This window comes from Hoplias malabaricus, chromosome 4 (genome assembly GCF_029633855.1).
Source record: "Hoplias malabaricus isolate fHopMal1 chromosome 4, fHopMal1.hap1, whole genome shotgun sequence".
NCBI classification, from domain to species: Eukaryota; Metazoa; Chordata; class Actinopteri; order Characiformes; family Erythrinidae; genus Hoplias; species Hoplias malabaricus.
This window is the reverse complement of record NC_089803.1, coordinates 14,167,869-14,186,665: the sequence shown is the minus strand read 5'-3', so window position 1 is coordinate 14,186,665 and position 18,797 is coordinate 14,167,869. Positions and strand designations below refer to the sequence as shown.

Genomic DNA, 18,797 nt, shown 5'->3' with positions numbered 1-18,797 from the left:
CACCCAAATCATACCTGCTCTGTGGGGGTCTAATGGGGATCCAATGAATTATGGGGTGGAGGGGGCAATGTAACAAAGTATGAAGAGCAACAGGTGAACTAACTGAACAAGTTGTCTATGAGTGAAGAAGGAGGTTTCTTCACACACTGCATGGTCACTGCACTGTGGTCATTATTCACTGTTGATCCTCAGGGACACAGAGGGCTGCCAGGTGTGGACGGGTTGCTAGGCGCCACCGGTGAAAAGGTGAGATCCAAGTGTGCATGAGAAATGAATTTAGAAGATCTGTTGTTGTAAAAATAGCTTCCTGTTTTAATTTGTGGTGTTTATGAGTTTAAGGACATTTACATATTACAGTAGCCTGTTAGGACCTGTTTAAATCCCAGAGCTGCAAGTTATACCTCATTTGCACATCAGTCAATTCTCAACCGCCTAGATCTTCAGTCTGAGCCCAAACAGAGCTGTAGGACTGCAGACAGTGTTCCAATTATGCATGATTATCTAATAATTATCCAAATATTTCTTCATTATTATTTCCCTTTTTTTTAAAGGGTGACACAGGAACAGTAGGAGAGCCAGGTCCTCCAGGACGTCCCGGAGAAGATGTAAGAAAATGATCTTCCATCAATGTACTTAGTCCACCGTAAGGACTAATAACACTGACCCTCGTTCATCGAAATTCCATATGGTCAATTCTGAACGAGCAAGCACAGCATTCGCTGACTGTTTTGACCTTCATCAGTTTCAGCTTTGGCCAAATTCCCATCTGGTTTGTGTGTGTGTGTGTGAATCTGAGCCGAACAGTTCAGCAACATGAAAAATAATTTAATTATTCATAACTCCCAACACCAACAAAACAATCATAACAATAAAACAGAATAAGACAGTAACTTATGGTACTTTTCCAATTCATGGTCCTTACTCTACTTGACTCTACTCAGTCCCTTTGCATTTCTAGCAGGTAAATCCGGTCCTTATCCTGGAATCAGGTTCTTGTTTAGTGGCTGTTCTCCCGTGGTTCAGAGCAAGCCGGGTAGGGACTAAACCGTGGCGTGTAAACCTTGCAGAGCGCTGATAGTCCAGAGAGAGTCGTCCCTGCAGACGACCAGCACCAACTCTCCATCTGTAAAATCTCCAGCTGCAGCAGAGATCACGTTTGTTTTTATCCGACTCACGACGGCAGCTCGTAAAATGACACCGTGGTCTTTTGAAGAGGTTCAAACGCTCCTCGGATCGGTGGCCGACGAAAGAATCCAGCGAGAGCTGGACGCTGCAACAAGGAAGGAACAAACTCTACTGATCTGTCTGAACTGATGACGGAACAACACTCCAATAACAACGCTTAACGTTACTGATATCTTTGTTGTGGTTTCCAAAGCCCACTGTTCCTGTTAGAGATGGGGTTTAGAGACGTCACCAGATACAGTTCAGGTGGAGGGGCTGTAGTAGTGGAACCAGGAACCAATAACGAGTTTGTACATCATTCTACGTGCTCAGACCTGTGCTCGCTCTTACACAGCTGTAATTAATAAAGGGCCAATGAATGGATTAAGTACACAACGTCCATTGACTGCATCAAACTAATGTGGAATGTATGTGTTTGTAGTATTAAATATGTCTTATTTTATTTTTCCTCAATTTATTTTCATGTCTCACAGGGTCAGAGAGGTCCTATAGGGCACCCTGGAGACCACGGAGAAAAGGGAGATCGGGTAAGAGCTTCAAGAAACTCAGGGAACATTTCTATCACTGAATTTAATCAAAGATTTACTTAGCTGCCACAACATGCATTCATTAGAAAACACGCAGCATTCATTTATAATCAACAGAATCCCAGTGTTTGTAGGGATTATGTTTCCCTCTTTGATCATGTAACATCCTTTTACCATTTATATGAGCATCTGATGGTCTCAAATGTACTGGACACAACACTACACTCACCCCCTGCTCCACAGCCCAGTGCTAAGGGCATCTATACCTTTCTAACTTACACTCCCATAACGTTCCATAATCCATAGCGTCCAGGGCACCCTCATTTGGTTTCTTTACTTTTCTATGGAGACAATAAAAGTTGAACAGCAGCGATCACTAATTTATATGGGATTTAACAATATAGTAAAACACAGTTGTATAATAGTTAAGACAAAAGCAAATGACACAGTTCTGGTTCTTAATGAAGTATCTGTGACCTGCTTTGGTCAAAACACCACAAGGATCAAACCCCACAGCAGCGTTCTCCCACTGTCTAAACAGCCATGTTCAAAGCGGTTGCTGTCAGCGCCTGTTCCTTTAAATGATAATGAGCCGCTCGCTGTTCACCCCGACCCCGAGCGCACAGCAGTGAGGAGCGAGGAGCAGAAGCTCTGGTTTTTAGTCATTTTCGCTCAGTTCTCTTTCTTCTCTGTTCTCCTTTTCTCCATTTTTACTCAGTATTTTTATTTCTCTTATTTTTTTCTTTGCTGCGTTTAACCTCGTCTTTGTGCTCGCACATAAAAGCGGGTCCAGTGCTGTGATTGGACAGAAAGGAGGGGGCGGGGTGATGCTAACGTCTCTGCTCTTGACTTCCGAAGCAGAGAAGTATTAGAAACAGCTCGTTTAGTGTGTGGGCTGGTGCACTCCAGATCCCCAGAGTAATGTGCACATGAGCTGAAAAAAGAATTATTTTATAACATATCCCCTATCTGACAAGAGCGAGTGAGGGCTGGTAATACAGTGAAAAATGGTGGTGAAGATCAGTTCCCACAGAGTAATCTCTGGCCTAAATCTCGTTCAATTTAGCTTCATCAGCACTTCCCAATAATTACATTTGCCTTTTAAAGCAGTATTGTTTTACACACCAAGCACTGGGCGCTCAACAGAGCAGAGAAGTGATTAAGCATCAGTGGTCTACGCTGCTCAGTGTGGAGCGGAGAGAAACCCAAATGATCTAAACCCTAATCCAACCCATAAATAAGTGGCTTCTATTCCCTACCACACCACTCCACTGTTTACATTCACACTTATACACTAGGAACTGATGTATTTCTCTGTGTGTGTTTGTTACTCAGGGTCCTCCAGGTTTTAACGGTATTCCGGGACCCACAGGACCACCAGGAGCTCCGGTAAACACACACTGTTTCACCGAACAGATCAAACGGCTGCCGAGCCGCATTAGCGTCCAGCAGGAGAGCGTAGCGGCCAGCTCTGACCTCTGTGATGTTTCTGAAAGAGCAGAGCGAGTCGCAGCGGTCAGGAGCCGAGGGTCAGGCTTTCAGAGATGAGCTCAAAGACCTCAAAGGACACCTCAGAGTCTCCTTTGGCTGGCGGAAATGTTTTATATGGAAAGGGTAGATGTTCTCAGAGAGGGTAAGATAAGGTACAGAGCCTCAGAATCAGCAGGGGTCAGAATACACTGAGGGTTCAGAGGGAGCCGTCTGAAATCGGGGCACTTGTTTTCGGCATCTATGGACATTTATTTTTCATTTAAAGGAACACTAGGTAAAATCAGGTATTTTTGCTCTTGAGCTCCCCCTACAGTTTTAGAGATTAATTCACGTTAACACCACTGTGCCCACCACCCAAATTTACATAGTGCAGTTTCTGAAGCTGCTGAGCCCAGAGTGGCATCTACAGGTGCTGTATTCTCCCTGTTACAGCTCAGCGGAGCATCACAATGATTTTGAATCTGGAATTCTGAGGTAAAAATACTACATAGAGTTGCTTTAAAGTGTCCTTCCATATGTCGATTAACCCCTTAATAACAGATCTCTCTTCACCAATCTTGCAGATGTAGAAATGATCAGTTAATTTGTTTGTTTTCAAATTACAGTGTCTTGTCTGATTCAGCCAAAGCTTAATGAAGTGTTGATTTGATTCAGTTTGTATTGAAATGACCTGTAAATCCTGTTGAGGTTTTGTGGTGTGTGTGTGTGTGTGTGTGTGTGTGTGTGTGTGTGTGTGTGTGTATAAAAGGGCATTGAAGGAATCAGAGGACGTGACGGACTCCCAGGGCCTAAAGGCGATGAGGTAAACAATATTTAAATTGTAATAATGGAAATGAACAGACTGTAATATGAATCCATGCTCTGTGTTTGTTTGCAGTTCTGAAAGACGGACTGGAATAAATATATTCTTACACCTTTATTTGTTTTCCGCATTACATTTTCACATGTTTATTTCAGGGAGCAGCCGGACCTGCAGGTGTGAGGGGTGCCACAGGTGCCAAAGGAGACGCTGTGAGTTCAGACACACTCTTCTTTTACCTCTATACTATTAAAGCACCTTGGGATATTGTTTTCACGTCACTGAACAGAGCCGAGTGAGTGATGTGATGAATAACTATAGATACTGCGATTAGCTATGTGATCATACATTACCAAGCTCAGGGTGCTTCTTAAATTCTACTAGAAAGGGAAAGGAATAAGACATTTTTATTGTTAAGGAATTTATCACATTTTTGTAGCAGCTAACTGACTTAGCCCACGATGCTAATTATTAGCTTTAGTCTGTTTATCTTAAGACTTCTGGTCGACGGTCTCCATCTGAGGTGCATCAAGCCACCTGTGACAGGCTATAGCTTGTTGTGTTCTGGTTCTAGGTTGTAGTTGAATGCTGTGGTAATGAAACATCGAGTGGCTCACTGCAGCGCTCAGAGATAATGATCCGTGCTCTGTGAATGTTGATGAATGTCAGAGTGTGAACGTTTACACTGCAGCTGACTGTTACTAACGTCCTGAGCTACTTTAACACAGACAGAAACAGAGCGTGGCGGCTGTGCAGTCACATAAACACCTGGCTGAATCACGGTCATTAAAACACACTCCCTCTCACTGTTACATTACTGTTACATCCACTGACAATGTGGATGAGAATGGTGAGGTTGATTATGATGTTGTTAATGAGGATGTTAATGATGATGAAGAGTATGAAGATGAGGATGAAGATAATGAGGTTGATTATGATGTTTATGATAATGAGGATGTTAATGATGATGAAGAGTATGAAGATGAGGATGAAGATAATGAGGTTGATTATGATGTTTATGATAATGAGGATGTTAATGATAATGAAGAATAAGAAGATGAGGATGAGGATAGTGAGGTTGATTATGATGTTTATGATAATGAGGATGTTAATGATGATATGACTATGAAGATGAGGATGATAATAATAAGATTGATTATGATGTTTATGATAATGATGATGAAAACTATGAGGATGAGGATAATGAGGTTGATTATGATGTTTATGATAATCAGGATGTTAATGACGATGATGACAATGAGGATAATGAGGTAGATTATGATGTTTATGATAATGAGGATGTTAATGATGAAGATGAGGATGAGGATAATGAGGTTTATTATGATGTTTATGATAATGAGAATTTTAATGATGATGATGATGACTATAAAGATGAGGATGAGGATAGTGAGGTTGATTATGATTATGTTAATGAGAATTTTGTTGATGACTGAAGATGAGGATAGTGAGGTTTATTATGATGTTTATGATAACGAGGTTGCTAAAGATGATGATGACTATGAAGATAAATATGATAATATTGAGGTTGATTATGATGTTTATGATAATGAGGATGTTAATGACGATGATGACTATGAAGATAAATATGATAATAATGAGGTTGATTATGATGTTTATGTTAATGATGATGAAAACTATGAGGATGAGGATAATGAGGTGGATTATGATGTTTATGATAATGAGGATGTTACTTAATGATGACTATGAAGATGAGGATGAGGATAATGAGGTCGATTATGATGCTTATGATAATGAAGATGTTAATGATGATGATGACTATGAAGATGAGGATGATGATAAGGAGGTTGATTATGATGTTTATGATAATGAGGATGTTAATGATGATGATAACTATGAAGATGAGAATAATGAGGTAGGTGCTAATGGTCATGGTGACTATGAAGAGAATGATGTATAAGAAGAAAGTCAGGAGTCAACTGATGATGAAGATGAGGATGAGGATACTGAGGTAGATGATGATGATAGTGATGTTTAATTATGATGATAATGATACTCATGAAGGTGAAGATGAGGGAGTTGACAGTGCAGAAGAAGGTAATCAGGTTGATGATGATGATGATGATGATGATGATGTGTTGACTCTAGGGGGAGCCGGGGAAACATGGTCTGGATGGAGCTGTCGGTCTGACAGGAGAGAAGGTGAGTGCCACTTCATTCAGTCTGAACAGCTGGTCATATTATTTTACCCATACACTGCACACCTCTGTTCACACATCCGGAGTCAGCGCTAACAATAAAGGTGCGGTGTGTAACATTTAGAGCCATCTAGTGGTGAAGTGGTAGATCACAGTAAATGGAATACCCCTCCCTCACCCCTCCCTTTCCAAGCTGATATCTCAGTGTAGAAACATGAAAGGCCAGTGTTAGAGCCAGTGTTTGGTTTGTCTATTGAGGGCTGCTGTAGAGGGGCATGCCGTGGTGGTCTCTGATGGTAGACCACTCGTTCCCTTTGTAGATATGGGGGGGTTCACTGAAACCGAAATACAAATGTTTACATCATGTATTCATCATCTGAGTTTCTTTTCATTTAAAAAGATGTTACATAAAAAATACATAGTGTTTGAGACCTAATGCTGTCCTTTCAGTTTGGAATCCTCTTCACCTCTCTTCATCTACACACACTTCATTGGCTCGTAGTAATTAATTTAACTCATTTCTGCTGATCTCAGGCCTGTAAATCAAGGTGTGTGTCAGTGAAACAATAGACTACAGATCAGTTTAAGGTGCTATATGGAGATTCTGTGTGTGTCTAACAGGGAGAACCTGGGCTGCCTGGAGCTGTCGGAGTCAGAGGCATCGTGGGCATTCCAGTGAGTGTGTTACTGTGTTCATCTGTCTATGTGTTAAGGGAGTATATATATATATATATATATATATAAAATCATAGATATAAAAACGTAGATAGATTGGAAGAAAATGTCTCTTTGTCTATTGAACTTAATGTATGCTTATACACACAAAAAAGCCTAATCTAATCCTTATATCCCAAAAATGGCAACATTTCAGGAAAAGGAAGTCGATTCTTAACTTTCAATTGAAGATAACTGTAGTTTATTTGTAAGTGATCCTGTTATTTGTAAGTAATCCTGTAATTTGTACGTAAAGCTGTAGTTTATTTGTACGTGATCCTGTAATTTGTAAGTAATCCTGTAATTTGTACGTAAAGCTGTAGTTTATTTGTAAGTAATCCTGTTATTTGTAAGTAATCCTGTAATTTGTACGTAAAACTGTAGTTTATTTGTAAGTAATCCTGTAATTTGTACGTAAAGCTGTAGTTTATTTGTACGTGATCCTGTAATTTGTAAGTAATCCTGTAATTTGTACGTAAAGCTGTAGTTTATTTGTAAGTAATCCTGTAATTTGTACGTAAAGATGTAGTTTATTTGTAAGTAATCCTGTTATTTGTAAGTAATCCTGTAATTTGTACGTAAAACTGTAGTTTATTTGTAAGTAATCCTGTAATTTGTACGTAAAGCTGTAGTTTATTTGTACGTGATCCTGTAATTTGTACGAAAAGCTGTAGTTTATTTGTAATTGATCCTGTAATTTGTACGTAAATCTTTAGTTTATTTGTAAGTGATGCTGTAATTTGTACGTAAATCTGTAGTTTATTGGTAAGTGATCCTGTAATTTGTACGTAAAGCTGTAGTTTATTTGTAAGTAATCCTGTAATTTGTACGTAAAGCTGTAGTTTATTTGTACGTGATCCTGTAATTTGTACGAAAAGCTGTAGTTTATTTGTAATTGATCCTGTAATTTGTACGTAAATCTGTAGTTTATTTGTAAGTGATGCTGTAATTTGTACGTAAATCTGTAGTTTATTGGTAAGTGATCCTGTAATTTGTACGTAAAGCTGTAGTTTATTTGTAAGTGATCCTGTAATTTGTACGAAAAGCTGTAGTTTATTTGTAAGTGATCCTGTAATTTGTACGTAAATCTGTAGTTTATTTGTAAGTGATCCTGTAATTTGTACATAAATCTGTAGTTTATTTGTAAGTAATCCCGTAATTTGTACGTAAAGTTTTAGTTTATTTGTAAGTGATCCTGTAATTTGTACGTAAATCTGTAGTTTATTTGTAAGTGATCCTGTAATTTGTACGTAAAGTTGTAGTTTATTTGTAAGTGATCCTGTAATTTGTACGTAAAGCTGTAGATTATTTGTAAGTGATCCTGTAATTTGTATGTAAATCTGCAGTTTATTTGTAAGTGAATCCCATTCATCTGTAAAGAACGGCTGGTGTTTTCATATGTGAAATGGACATAATATAATTGAGGTATGGAGGTAACAAGATGCTGCTTACGAGATTATTCAAAATAGCCTCAGTGTATTTAACAAATTATTCTTCTGTGGTTAGAGACACTGATGTTCATTAAACATGTTGAAAATCCACAGACTCTAGGTTCAAAACAAAATCGGGAAAGAAAACATGTTTTGCTCAGCAGCTTTGCTCTGGAACATGCTTCCAAAGTACAGCAAATGTAGCCCATCAGAAAGAGCTTTCTAAAACAAACTCAATCGATCAATCAATAAACCAGTCCTTGAATTCCTTGTCCGTGGGTTGGTGGGTGGTGTGTGCAGTGTGGATACGCTGGACAACGAGATGACTGACATCCCGAGGAGGGAACTGATGTTTGAAAGGGTCAATTACAGATAACTGGAAGCAGAGCTAGCATATCCACAGATACTGGGGGGTTGGACTGGACTAGGTTTAGCTCTGGGAGCAACAGTATGCAGACGGCTCATTAACCACGAAGATGAGGTCTGTTCTGTACAGCATTAATTAATGATACGCACATGATCAGCTGAACTGAAAAGTGAGGTGGTGAACTCAAATAACGTAAGAGCATGTGTTTTAAGTAGTGTTTGCGGTTCAGTGATGACTGTTGTTCTCTGGGCTGTGTGCCCGTGTCACTGCACTTTCTGTAAATGCAGCTGAGCTGAACGTGATGAAAGTGAAGTGAATGAAACCAGACCTTTGTCTTTTATCTGAAACACAGGGTTTGCCAGGGAAGCAGGGACTCGTGGGACCCGTGGGCCAGAAGGTAAGACGTATAGGAGTTTAACTAGATTTATACTGCCACGGGGGTGTGAGGTGTTCTTTTATTTATTATTATTAATTCTTGTTCATGTTTAATGTGGCTTATTGTGATGTGCAAGACCAATTCCTTTAGGGACAATATATTTTTCAATCAATCAATCAATAAAATTGATCTGCACCATGCAACGAATTAATGAAGACCATTAGCTCTAATATCTATCTGTTTGTGTGTTGGTCACAGGGTGACACTGGAGCTGAGGGTCCTGTTGGCCCAGTCGGTGTTCCTGGTAAACCAGTACGTCGTTGTCTACTTTATTCATATATACATTATATATCCAAGTGTTTGTAGACATCCCTTGAATATAAAGTGAATTAAGCTCCTGTAGAGTGTAAACAGGTGTGTTCAGCTGCCCTCACACAGTGTGTATCATCTCCGGAGAAAAGCACTGGCCAATAGAATGGGGAGCATTACCCCGAGATCACCATTGACAGTGAATGAATGAATGAATGAATGAATGAAGGTGAGCCATGTCTTTAAATAAACCGATGTTTTGTCCTTTACCTTTGTCCCGCAGGGTGAACCAGGAGCTCCTGGACAGGACGGAGCCCCAGGGGTGAAAGGAACCACCGTATGTGAACTTTCAGTACATTCCAACCCAAATTACCTTCATTAATCTAGTATTAATTATGAAACATATCTATCAAATACAAACACAGTCCTACAGTAAACAGTATGGCAATAACACACATCCCACACACACGGATGGAAACACTGTCTGACATTGTTGGTGGTACTCGTTGTCACCACCTGGTGGAGATCATTGTTCATTACAGTTTACCACACAGTGACAGTTTAAGGAACCGCTAATATAAGACAGTGGATATAAGATTAAAGGACCTAGTTCATATGCAGTGCCAGGAAAGCAACAGATACAAAGCCAGCAGTGTTTTTCCCCACATGCTCCCATTCCTTGCAGCATGGTTTTTCAAAGGCATCTGTATTCTTCCGTGTTCAAATATTTTATTCCTCGTGGGACATCCAAACCAATGTCTGAGGAAGTCTCTTACTATGAATTTGCTGCTGTCTGCAGTCTCTGTTGTGACCAAACACAGTGGTTGCGGCAGTGTGAATGCAATGCATAGTTACATTTCTGGAGAGGTTCGCAGCAGGTAGGTGTCGCAGTTACACAGCTCCAGGGACCTGGAGGTTGTGGCTTCAAGTCCCGCTCTAGGTGACTGTCTGTGAGGAGTGTGGTGTGTTCTCCCTGTGTCTGTGTGGGTTTCCTCCGGGTGACTGTCTGTGAGGAGTGTGGTGTGTTCTCCCTGTGTCTGTGTGGGTTTCCTCCGGGTGACTGTCTGTGAGGAGTGTGGTGTGTTCTCTCTGTGTCTGTGTGGGTTTCCTCCGGGTGACTGTCTGTGAGGCGTGTGGTGTGTTCTCCCTGTTTCTACGTGGGTTTTTTTGTCACCAAAGGCAACACATATAAAACCACTTATTCCCTCTGATTCACTGTAGCTCCGCCCATTCAGGAAGTTATAAGTTGTGTTCCAGTCTGGACTGCATTTTGAACAAAGCACAGTATAAAAGATCCAATCAGAACAGAGCTCTTGTTTCGGTAAACTGTAGAGTACGGAACCTTTAAGACCAGCGATTTTAGGATAAATTTATGAAAACTATCACTCCTTTTGTTTCTCCTCAGGGTGAGACCGGAAAGATGGGTCCAATCGGCCCAGTGGGAGCTCCGGGAATCCCGGTGAGTCTGGCCGAAACATCAGAACAACAAACGTTCACTCTCAGAGAGTTCTAGTCAGACATGTGACTATGGTTAAAGGGTCATGTAGATAGTGTACTCTGATTTCTTAGATCAGATTAAATCTCTTTTCCAATTTCAAGACACCTGGATTTAATCCTTACCCTCACTCATATTCCTTTTATTTTCCTATGCACATGTGTGGAAACTGATTTGTAAAAGACTCATCCACCAGGAAACTCTGAACACCAACCTCGTATTTCACCACCACACAACTGACCCCATGTTGTGCCATGATGAATCATACAGATTCCTAAATTATTTTTTTTACCAGTGAAGGTTCTCTGTGATAATAAGAAGACTGCACCAGGAGGATTGAGGTGCTCACAACGTGCTGAGATGGGTTTATTGGCAGGCTGCCTACCATCAGTAAAAACCCTGCGTTTAGAAGCAGTTGGATCACTGTGTGCCTCATGTAGACCCTTGAGTTTCCTAAGTGTCAGGTTATTAAAACATCTTGGCACCGGGGGAGGGTGTCACATTGGTCTGTCACACTACCACAGAACTAGCCCTCCAGACCAAACTCAACAACACAAAAAGACTCCCCCGGTGAATGGAAACACCAACATGGAGGAACAGGGAGGTTTTGTCCCTAAGTGAGGGGCCACCACACACTCTGAGGGACCCAAGCTCTCAATTCCAGGACACAACCATCAACTCTTCAAAGGTGGGATGTGACACAGCTTTGATTGGCGTCATGGACCAAGTGTGAGACATTCCCTCGCTTAAGGGCAAGGCCTCCCTCTTCCTCCTGTTTGGGAGCCCAAGGAAACTCAAACATACAAGTTCCCCGTTGGCACGTGATGAGGTGAGGGTTTGATGAAGGTTTGATGGTGAACAGTGGCCGTTGTGTGTTTTTTCCCCAGGGAGAGAAAGGAGACCACGGTCTGATGGGTCCTCGAGGAATCAAAGGACACACAGGTCACAAAGGAGATCAGGTGAGTGTATTTGAAGGCTGCATTGAAGATATATCACACTCTACATAGCCTTTATTTTGTACACATTATATTTATCACACACGTGGATTTGGCACATTTTTTGTGGGCGCAACCCACACACTCAGCTCTATTGCTCCTCCCACAAATGCATGTTCCTTACAAACGTGGCACTATTTATTAAAAGGTTATAAGATTTATTGCCAAGAAGCATTGTTACAATAAAGAAATAATCTACCAAACACAAATTTCCTTACTTTTTGTGCTATGTTTATTTACATATATGTGGCAGTGACAGAGTGTTAGTGTGTGTTGCACTGGTGTAGAGTGGATCAGACACAGCAGTGCTGCTGGAGTTTTTAAACACTGTGCCCACTCACTGTCCACTCTGTTAGACACACCTTGTGAATTAGTCTATTTTTGAGCATGTATGCGAGTGATCGAGTGTGTGTGTGTGTGTGTGTGAGACAGACAGACAGACAGACAAGCCACACAAGCCAGTTCCATGAGTTTCTCAGCATCTGAAAACAGATCTTACACTGGTCTCTCACTCATTCACATACACACCACAAAGACCAGGGGCAAACAGTGAACGTGAGCAGATCAGCCAGGAGCACCTGGGGTCGATCAGAAATCATGCGGCCATCCAGTCCCAGGTGCAGCACCTGACATGGGCGGGGCAAACAGAACCACAGATTAAAACAGAAAGAAGACACATGTACAGGGGAGAGACTGAGCAAGGCTGGGCAGGGTGTTACAGACACAGCTCAGCTGACAGCTGGGGTCTAATCCAGTCTAATTAAAGGGAATGGACACTAAAGGGTCTATAAGAACCTCTGGGGTCTTGTTGTCTGTGGTGGGCCAGTTTTGATAAAGACCAAGGGCCGAGTTTTAATCTGTTATCAAAATACTGTAAACCCAGTTTACACCGACGCACAAACCGTGGACACTTTAGATCTGGTCCTTCCTGAAGAAGACAAGTGAGAACCAAGTGGACGAATTGATCTGTGAATAAACGGATGGGTCCGTCCCTGCGAGGCTGAGTTGGTGTATTAGCTTTGCGTTATTGCGCTGGTAATGTGTAATACTGTATTACTGAGTGTACATGGCTGTGTATGTTTGATTGCAGGGACCCATTGGTCCAGTTGGCCCCAAGGGAAGTGAGGTATGTGGTGAAATATTACATTCGGCATACAGACACTTTTTACCAAACTTTGTGTCATATAAAACACGGGTGACGCTTTTTTTTATTTTCACTCGTCCATCAGGGTGATCCAGGAGCCACCGGAGATGCAGGTGTTAAAGGTGACCAGGTACAGTAGACCACATTCTTATAAGACATGAGGGCTCCCTAGGGCTTCTGAGACGGCTGAGGCACAAACTGGATTCAAACCTGCAATCAAATTGTGATAGGGATAACTCTAGGGTGACCAGATCTGAGATGGTGAAAAAGAGGACAAGTCTCGGAGGGGGGTGGGGTGGTTATGAGCTCCCGCCTCTCCCTTCCATTGTGTGCTTAGCTGAACCTATGTGTGCTTTTAGGTCCTTTACACCTTTATTTGCTACATGTGGGAAAACATGGGAATGTCTTTTTTAATTCATCCGAGAACTTACATTTACGTTTCGGCATAGCTGCTCGAGATGAGGGTGGGTACAGGAGCTTTGCCTGACGTGAACAAGGACTACTGCCGTGCAGACTGACCAATTAAATGTTTACAGAGAAGGTTATCGACCAATAACTGTAGCTCTACAGTCAGACCGTCCAATCAGAAGATTTTAGGCTACTTCACCACGCCCCCTTCTCACTCAAGCGAACCAATCGGAGTAGGGGAGGGCGGGACTAGTTTGTGAATGAAACGCTTCTCGAAGTTCTATGTAAGCTCTAGAAAAACAAAATCCCGGACGTTTGTGAAATTCCACCCAGACATTTTTTAAGTCTAAAAAAGAGGACATGTCCGGGTAAAAGAGGACGTCTGGTCACCCTAGATAACTCTTAAGTCACTGTGGCTTTTGATAGCCCACCTAGTACTAAATCTCTGACACATCCAGGCCACTAGGTGTCAGTATAAGAGCTGTTTCATAGAAGAATCTCTAGAGAAAATGACAACAACCACATGCTGTCTAGGAATATTTAAGTAGGTGTTTATATATTGTGTGTAAAAGCTGGATTAGGTGAATTTTCTTACAAATATTGGCTATATTTCTTGAAATATTCTTTAAATCTCGATAGCAATCAGTAAAATAAATGTTCTAATGACATAAATCCCATCCAGTTGTTTCACTAAGACTGAGCAAAATGATTGGATGCTTAACTATCTGTCTAGAGCCAATTTTGTTCACTCTTTCCATGTAAAATCAGTCACAGAGCTCCAGGGACCTCTCTGGGTCCTGCTCTGGGTGACTGTCTGTGAGGAGTTTGTTGTGTTCTCCCAGTGTCTGCGTGGGTTTCCTCCGGGTTTTGCATACAACTTAAGAGTGTTTAGATCTTACACTGCACATTAAACTATAAATCTTATCTGTTGCAGGGTCCACCCGGCATTCCTGGAGTCAAAGGAGAGGTACGGACAGATTCTCCTTTATCTTCGCTCATTAAAAACAAGACATTTGTCCTTCAGCTGCATTTCAACTAATACTGTGTTCTTCTGTGAAGCGAGGGGAGAAAGGACAGCGGGGAGCCACAGGAGCCGAGGGCCGTCCAGGGCAGCCAGGCCATGAAGGACTGACCGGACCTCAGGGAGCAAGAGGCTTGGAGGGAGAAAGGGGGCTTCCAGGAGCACCAGGACCCAGAGGATACTCTGTGAGTCAGAGGGCAGGGTGCAAAAAATGAAAAATTGAATATGAGCACCAGCAGTTTGCATCCTCATCAAACCGACAAATTAAAAGTCCTTATAAAGAAGAGAGGGTGGCGGTGAACACAATCTTCTTCTGAGACACATGAGGCTCACGCTCCATGACTTCCGGCCTCAGATACGTACCTGTGATCTGCAGGTGATAGGGCCAAGGCCTAGACTTCTGTGCCAGTTGGGAGCCCCGACTAGTGCAGAATCTCAGACACATCCAGGACAATAGGTGTCAGTGTAGGGGCTGTTTCTTAGAATGAAGGAGAATCATCAGATATTTGTGATTCAGCCTGGGCTTTGCAGCATCATGGAAACCTCTCACACTGATCACACTGAACTACTTTATACAACTTTAAGCCAAATTTAGAGGAATGATATATTCAGAGAGTCGTGATACCGCATTGTCCTCCAAGAATCAGTTCTACTCTCAGAGCGGGATCAGATTTCCATTAGATCCTATGATGAAAATGCTAATGTGGCTAACAGATTTTAACAGACTTTTCCTCCTCATTATGCAACACAGTGCTGTCCTTAACCCCGCTGCCACAAAGAGCTGTGGAGTGGAGCTGTGGGTGCCATATTGCTGGGTGCACTCCATATTGCACCCACTCCAAAATATTACATCACTGCAGCACATGACTAGACAGATGTCTGGAGTATTGCAGTGTGATTGATGTGATTGTGTTTTGTATGGATAACAGGATGTATCTTGTGGAAGGTAATGCAGTTGAAGGACCCATCATATTGTTCTATAGTGCAACTGGTGCTCCATCCAACACCTACCCCACCCTCAAGTATTACTTAATTTCATTTTAAGGACACAGGCAACACCTCATGGAGCTCTTTTAATAATCCAACAGATACTACATTCACCACATTCTGTGCTTTGATGATGATGGTGCACAAGAATATGTGACAAAACACTCTATTTCCACCTTGTCTTTGTTCTCCTCAGGGTCCTAAAATGAGTGATGAGAAGATCCGTGAAATATGTGCAGCAGTTGTCGAAGGCAAGATATTTTTTGTGCTTCTCCAACTAGTGGTTCTTCTGAAGGGAAGGGTGTCACCTGGGAATTTGTTCTCTTTTGTCGTGGTAAAAGCTTGTCCTCTTCTGAGAAAGCTGTACATAAGATGTTGGAACATTTCTGTCAGAATTTGACTGTATTTGACTCTATCAAAGTTCCACTGTTTCCCAGCCCAATTCTGTGGGGCTTTACACCCCTCTAGCTGACTGCTGGCACTGGGCATAGCATTAGCTACAGTATATTCACATTTGGATATTTGATGTCTGGGATTCACTCTGTGAAGGACTGGCGCCTCCTCCAGGGTGTGTTCCCACATTGGTTAGGCTCCGGACCCACCACGACTCTGGAGAATGGTTACAGACAATGAATGAATGAATGAATGAATGTCTGGGATTATAAAGGATAACAGAACCAGGGTTAGAATGTCCTTCTACGTTGAAAGACGTAAGGACTGATTAATTTGAAAAGTTGCTGTTATTTACGTAGTCAATAATTCAAGGTTTACTGAGTTTACTGTGGGCTCTCTTGATGAAATTTTAATAAAATTATTAATACTTTAATGTTAAATCCTTTGCAATATGTCTTTATGATATCTTTATGACCTTTGGCTGAGGAGATGATTTTTCAGCTCCAGAGAAACAGAGCAATAATTGTGTGTTTTCTGCAGAACGTCTGGATGGTTACAAGAAAGAATTGGCCAAGAAGCCTTTGCCCATTGGTGCTCCTGGTACCCCAGGTCCAGTGGGACCCCCTGGACCCCCCGGACCTGCAGGAACGGATGGACATATGGGACCCCAGGGACTGCCGGGCCCCCAGGGACCTCCAGGGTTTTATGGCCTGCCAGGAAAACAAGGACCTAAAGGTATGGCTTTTACTGACAGAGTGCTAAATGTACTGAGGGCCAATATTGATCCCGTATTGATCAGAAATTGATGGTGGAAAAGCTGAAACTTTAGCCGAAAGAAAAGGTAGAAAGTGTGAGATTTTAGCCTGTTTTTATTCCCGATTTAAATGTTGGTGATATTATTGGACTGAACAAATTTCAGCTTCATCTGAAAACTGAAATCGGTCTCCAAGATGCAGCTAGAAGTACAAACTTGTTGCCTATCCACCTTAAATGGTGCCCCCCCACCTTAAATTGAGAATAACGTTCTGAAACTCTTACTGTCTTAAATGGTACTTGATCACATTCTACCACAACATTAAAAAAACTCTCTAGTTCCATCTTAAATCGCTCAAGCCATTTTCCTTAGTGCACTAGGAGCTGTTTGAAATAAACATGCCTCTAAAAAGGGACCTCAGTTTCATCTCTGTAGCCAGTATATTTCCACACAAACAATAAAATTCAGGTTTATAAAGTTGTGATACAGATAATCTGTTAAACAAAACCTAATATTGGTTACTTTCCTCATCTCACTTGATTTCACAGCTTTACAGAACGCAAACAGAAAAAACAGATTGCAGAATTTATTGTTTATTTAGGTCATTGTCTGAAGTCAATGTTTTACACTGAATATTGGGTATAATGTGAGTGTTCAGTGATATTTCTCATAGTCAGCATTGTTATGCTGTCAGTCATTTTAGCACGCCCATCTCCGCCGATGTCCCGCCTCCCACACTAGATCAGGGTCAAAAGTCTGAAACTGAAAACCAAGGCTCCGAAAGTAAAAAAAAAATATGAAACTAAAAAAAAAAAATCTAATCTGAAAACATAAAATCTTCAACTGAAAAATATAAAATTTCTAATATCAAAATTTACAGGGAAGTGAATTCCAGAATTTAATCAAAATTATATTTAAACAATATATTTATATATAATTTATTTTAATAGATTGTTGTATTTTTCAAAGTTCAATCTCAAGATTTGAACTTTCAGTTTCAGGGTTTTTACAAATGAACAAAACGTTTGACCCTAATTTAGCTTCATAGTTGTCTTACTTGATGAAGTGGTTACTGACAATGGATAAAGAAATGAATGAATGAAGGAAATCTGCTTCTCAAAACATTACAAATAAAACCAGACACACTTTCCTCCACGATCCAGACCATCCTGAAGCCCACAGAAAGCATTTCTCACCACAGATAATGAAGTTGATGCTAGTCTCATAACCTTTAGATGCAGGATGAACCAGGGATCTATGTCCTCTTGGGGTTGGGGGGCTGGGGGTTTGACATCATGTTCCTCACAGTTTCTCTGTCTCCACACATAGCATGGTGTGCTCAGAGGATGCTAATGAGTTCTTCCACTGGGGAAGAGGAGTGTGCTTGTTAATGAGTTTGGAAATAGAAGTGTAATAAGCAGATGATAATGAGAGCCCATCGTTCTTTCTGTGGAACTGCATCTCTATCGTTTATTAAATGAACCCGGAGCGGTCCGTAAAGGCCAAGAGGGAAAACGGAAAACAAGTTAACGGTGCCCCACCACTGGGCCGTACTGGCATGTACTCATTAGCAGTCACTAATGTAGACATTAGCAGTCACCAGCAGAAATAATCTCGCTGTATCGTTACTGTTAAATGTCATCAAGTGGGTTCTGTCGCACAAAGCAAAATTTCTTACTTAGCCAGATAATTTCAATCTTAGCTTGATCTAAGACTGGATTTACCGCATCATAAATATGCATTACTTTGTACTGGGATATGTCACCATGGCAACATATGATGTTCATCTTACCAGTGGCAGTGCTGGTTATCCTTAGGATAAACGAGGTGAGCTTCAGACCAATCAGAGCCAAACTTTCCTCCAAACTGGACGAAGATTCTGACCAATCTGTAGTCAAGATTCTGACCATTTAGCGCCTAATTTCATATAGACACAATAGACAGTCCTGATCTTTGATTGTATAGAATAATCGGACAGTCCTGATCTTTGATTGTATAGAATCATTGGACAGTCCTGATCTTTGATTGTAGAGAATCATGGGACAGTCCTGATCTTTGATTGTAGAGAATCATCTGACAGTCCTGATCTTTGATTGTAGAGAATCATGGGACAGTCCTGATCTTTGATTGTAGAGAATCATCGGACATTCCTGATCTTTGATTGTAGAGAATCATCGGACATTCCTGATCTTTGATTGTCAAGAATCATCGGACAGTCCTGATCT

The 18,797-nt window shown here is 41.4% G+C and overlaps 1 protein-coding gene across 1 annotated transcript in view; it reads left to right on the top strand.

Annotated features, from left to right (window-relative positions):
- Window positions 1-18,797, top strand: part of LOC136695221 (collagen alpha-3(IX) chain) — a 50,752-nt gene that overhangs the window by 30,018 nt on the left and 1,937 nt on the right. The window contains exons 17-35 of the mRNA XM_066669149.1: window positions 193-246; window positions 552-605; window positions 1,659-1,712; window positions 3,048-3,101; window positions 3,952-4,005; window positions 4,161-4,214; window positions 6,130-6,183; window positions 6,801-6,854; window positions 9,043-9,087; window positions 9,325-9,378; window positions 9,659-9,712; window positions 10,781-10,834; window positions 11,758-11,829; window positions 12,956-12,991; window positions 13,095-13,139; window positions 14,352-14,384; window positions 14,477-14,623; window positions 15,622-15,676; window positions 16,359-16,553. Coding sequence (XP_066525246.1) covers window positions 193-246; window positions 552-605; window positions 1,659-1,712; window positions 3,048-3,101; window positions 3,952-4,005; window positions 4,161-4,214; window positions 6,130-6,183; window positions 6,801-6,854; window positions 9,043-9,087; window positions 9,325-9,378; window positions 9,659-9,712; window positions 10,781-10,834; window positions 11,758-11,829; window positions 12,956-12,991; window positions 13,095-13,139; window positions 14,352-14,384; window positions 14,477-14,623; window positions 15,622-15,676; window positions 16,359-16,553 — 1,222 coding nt within the window. The remainder of the gene's footprint in view (window positions 1-192; window positions 247-551; window positions 606-1,658; window positions 1,713-3,047; window positions 3,102-3,951; window positions 4,006-4,160; window positions 4,215-6,129; window positions 6,184-6,800; window positions 6,855-9,042; window positions 9,088-9,324; window positions 9,379-9,658; window positions 9,713-10,780; window positions 10,835-11,757; window positions 11,830-12,955; window positions 12,992-13,094; window positions 13,140-14,351; window positions 14,385-14,476; window positions 14,624-15,621; window positions 15,677-16,358; window positions 16,554-18,797) is intronic.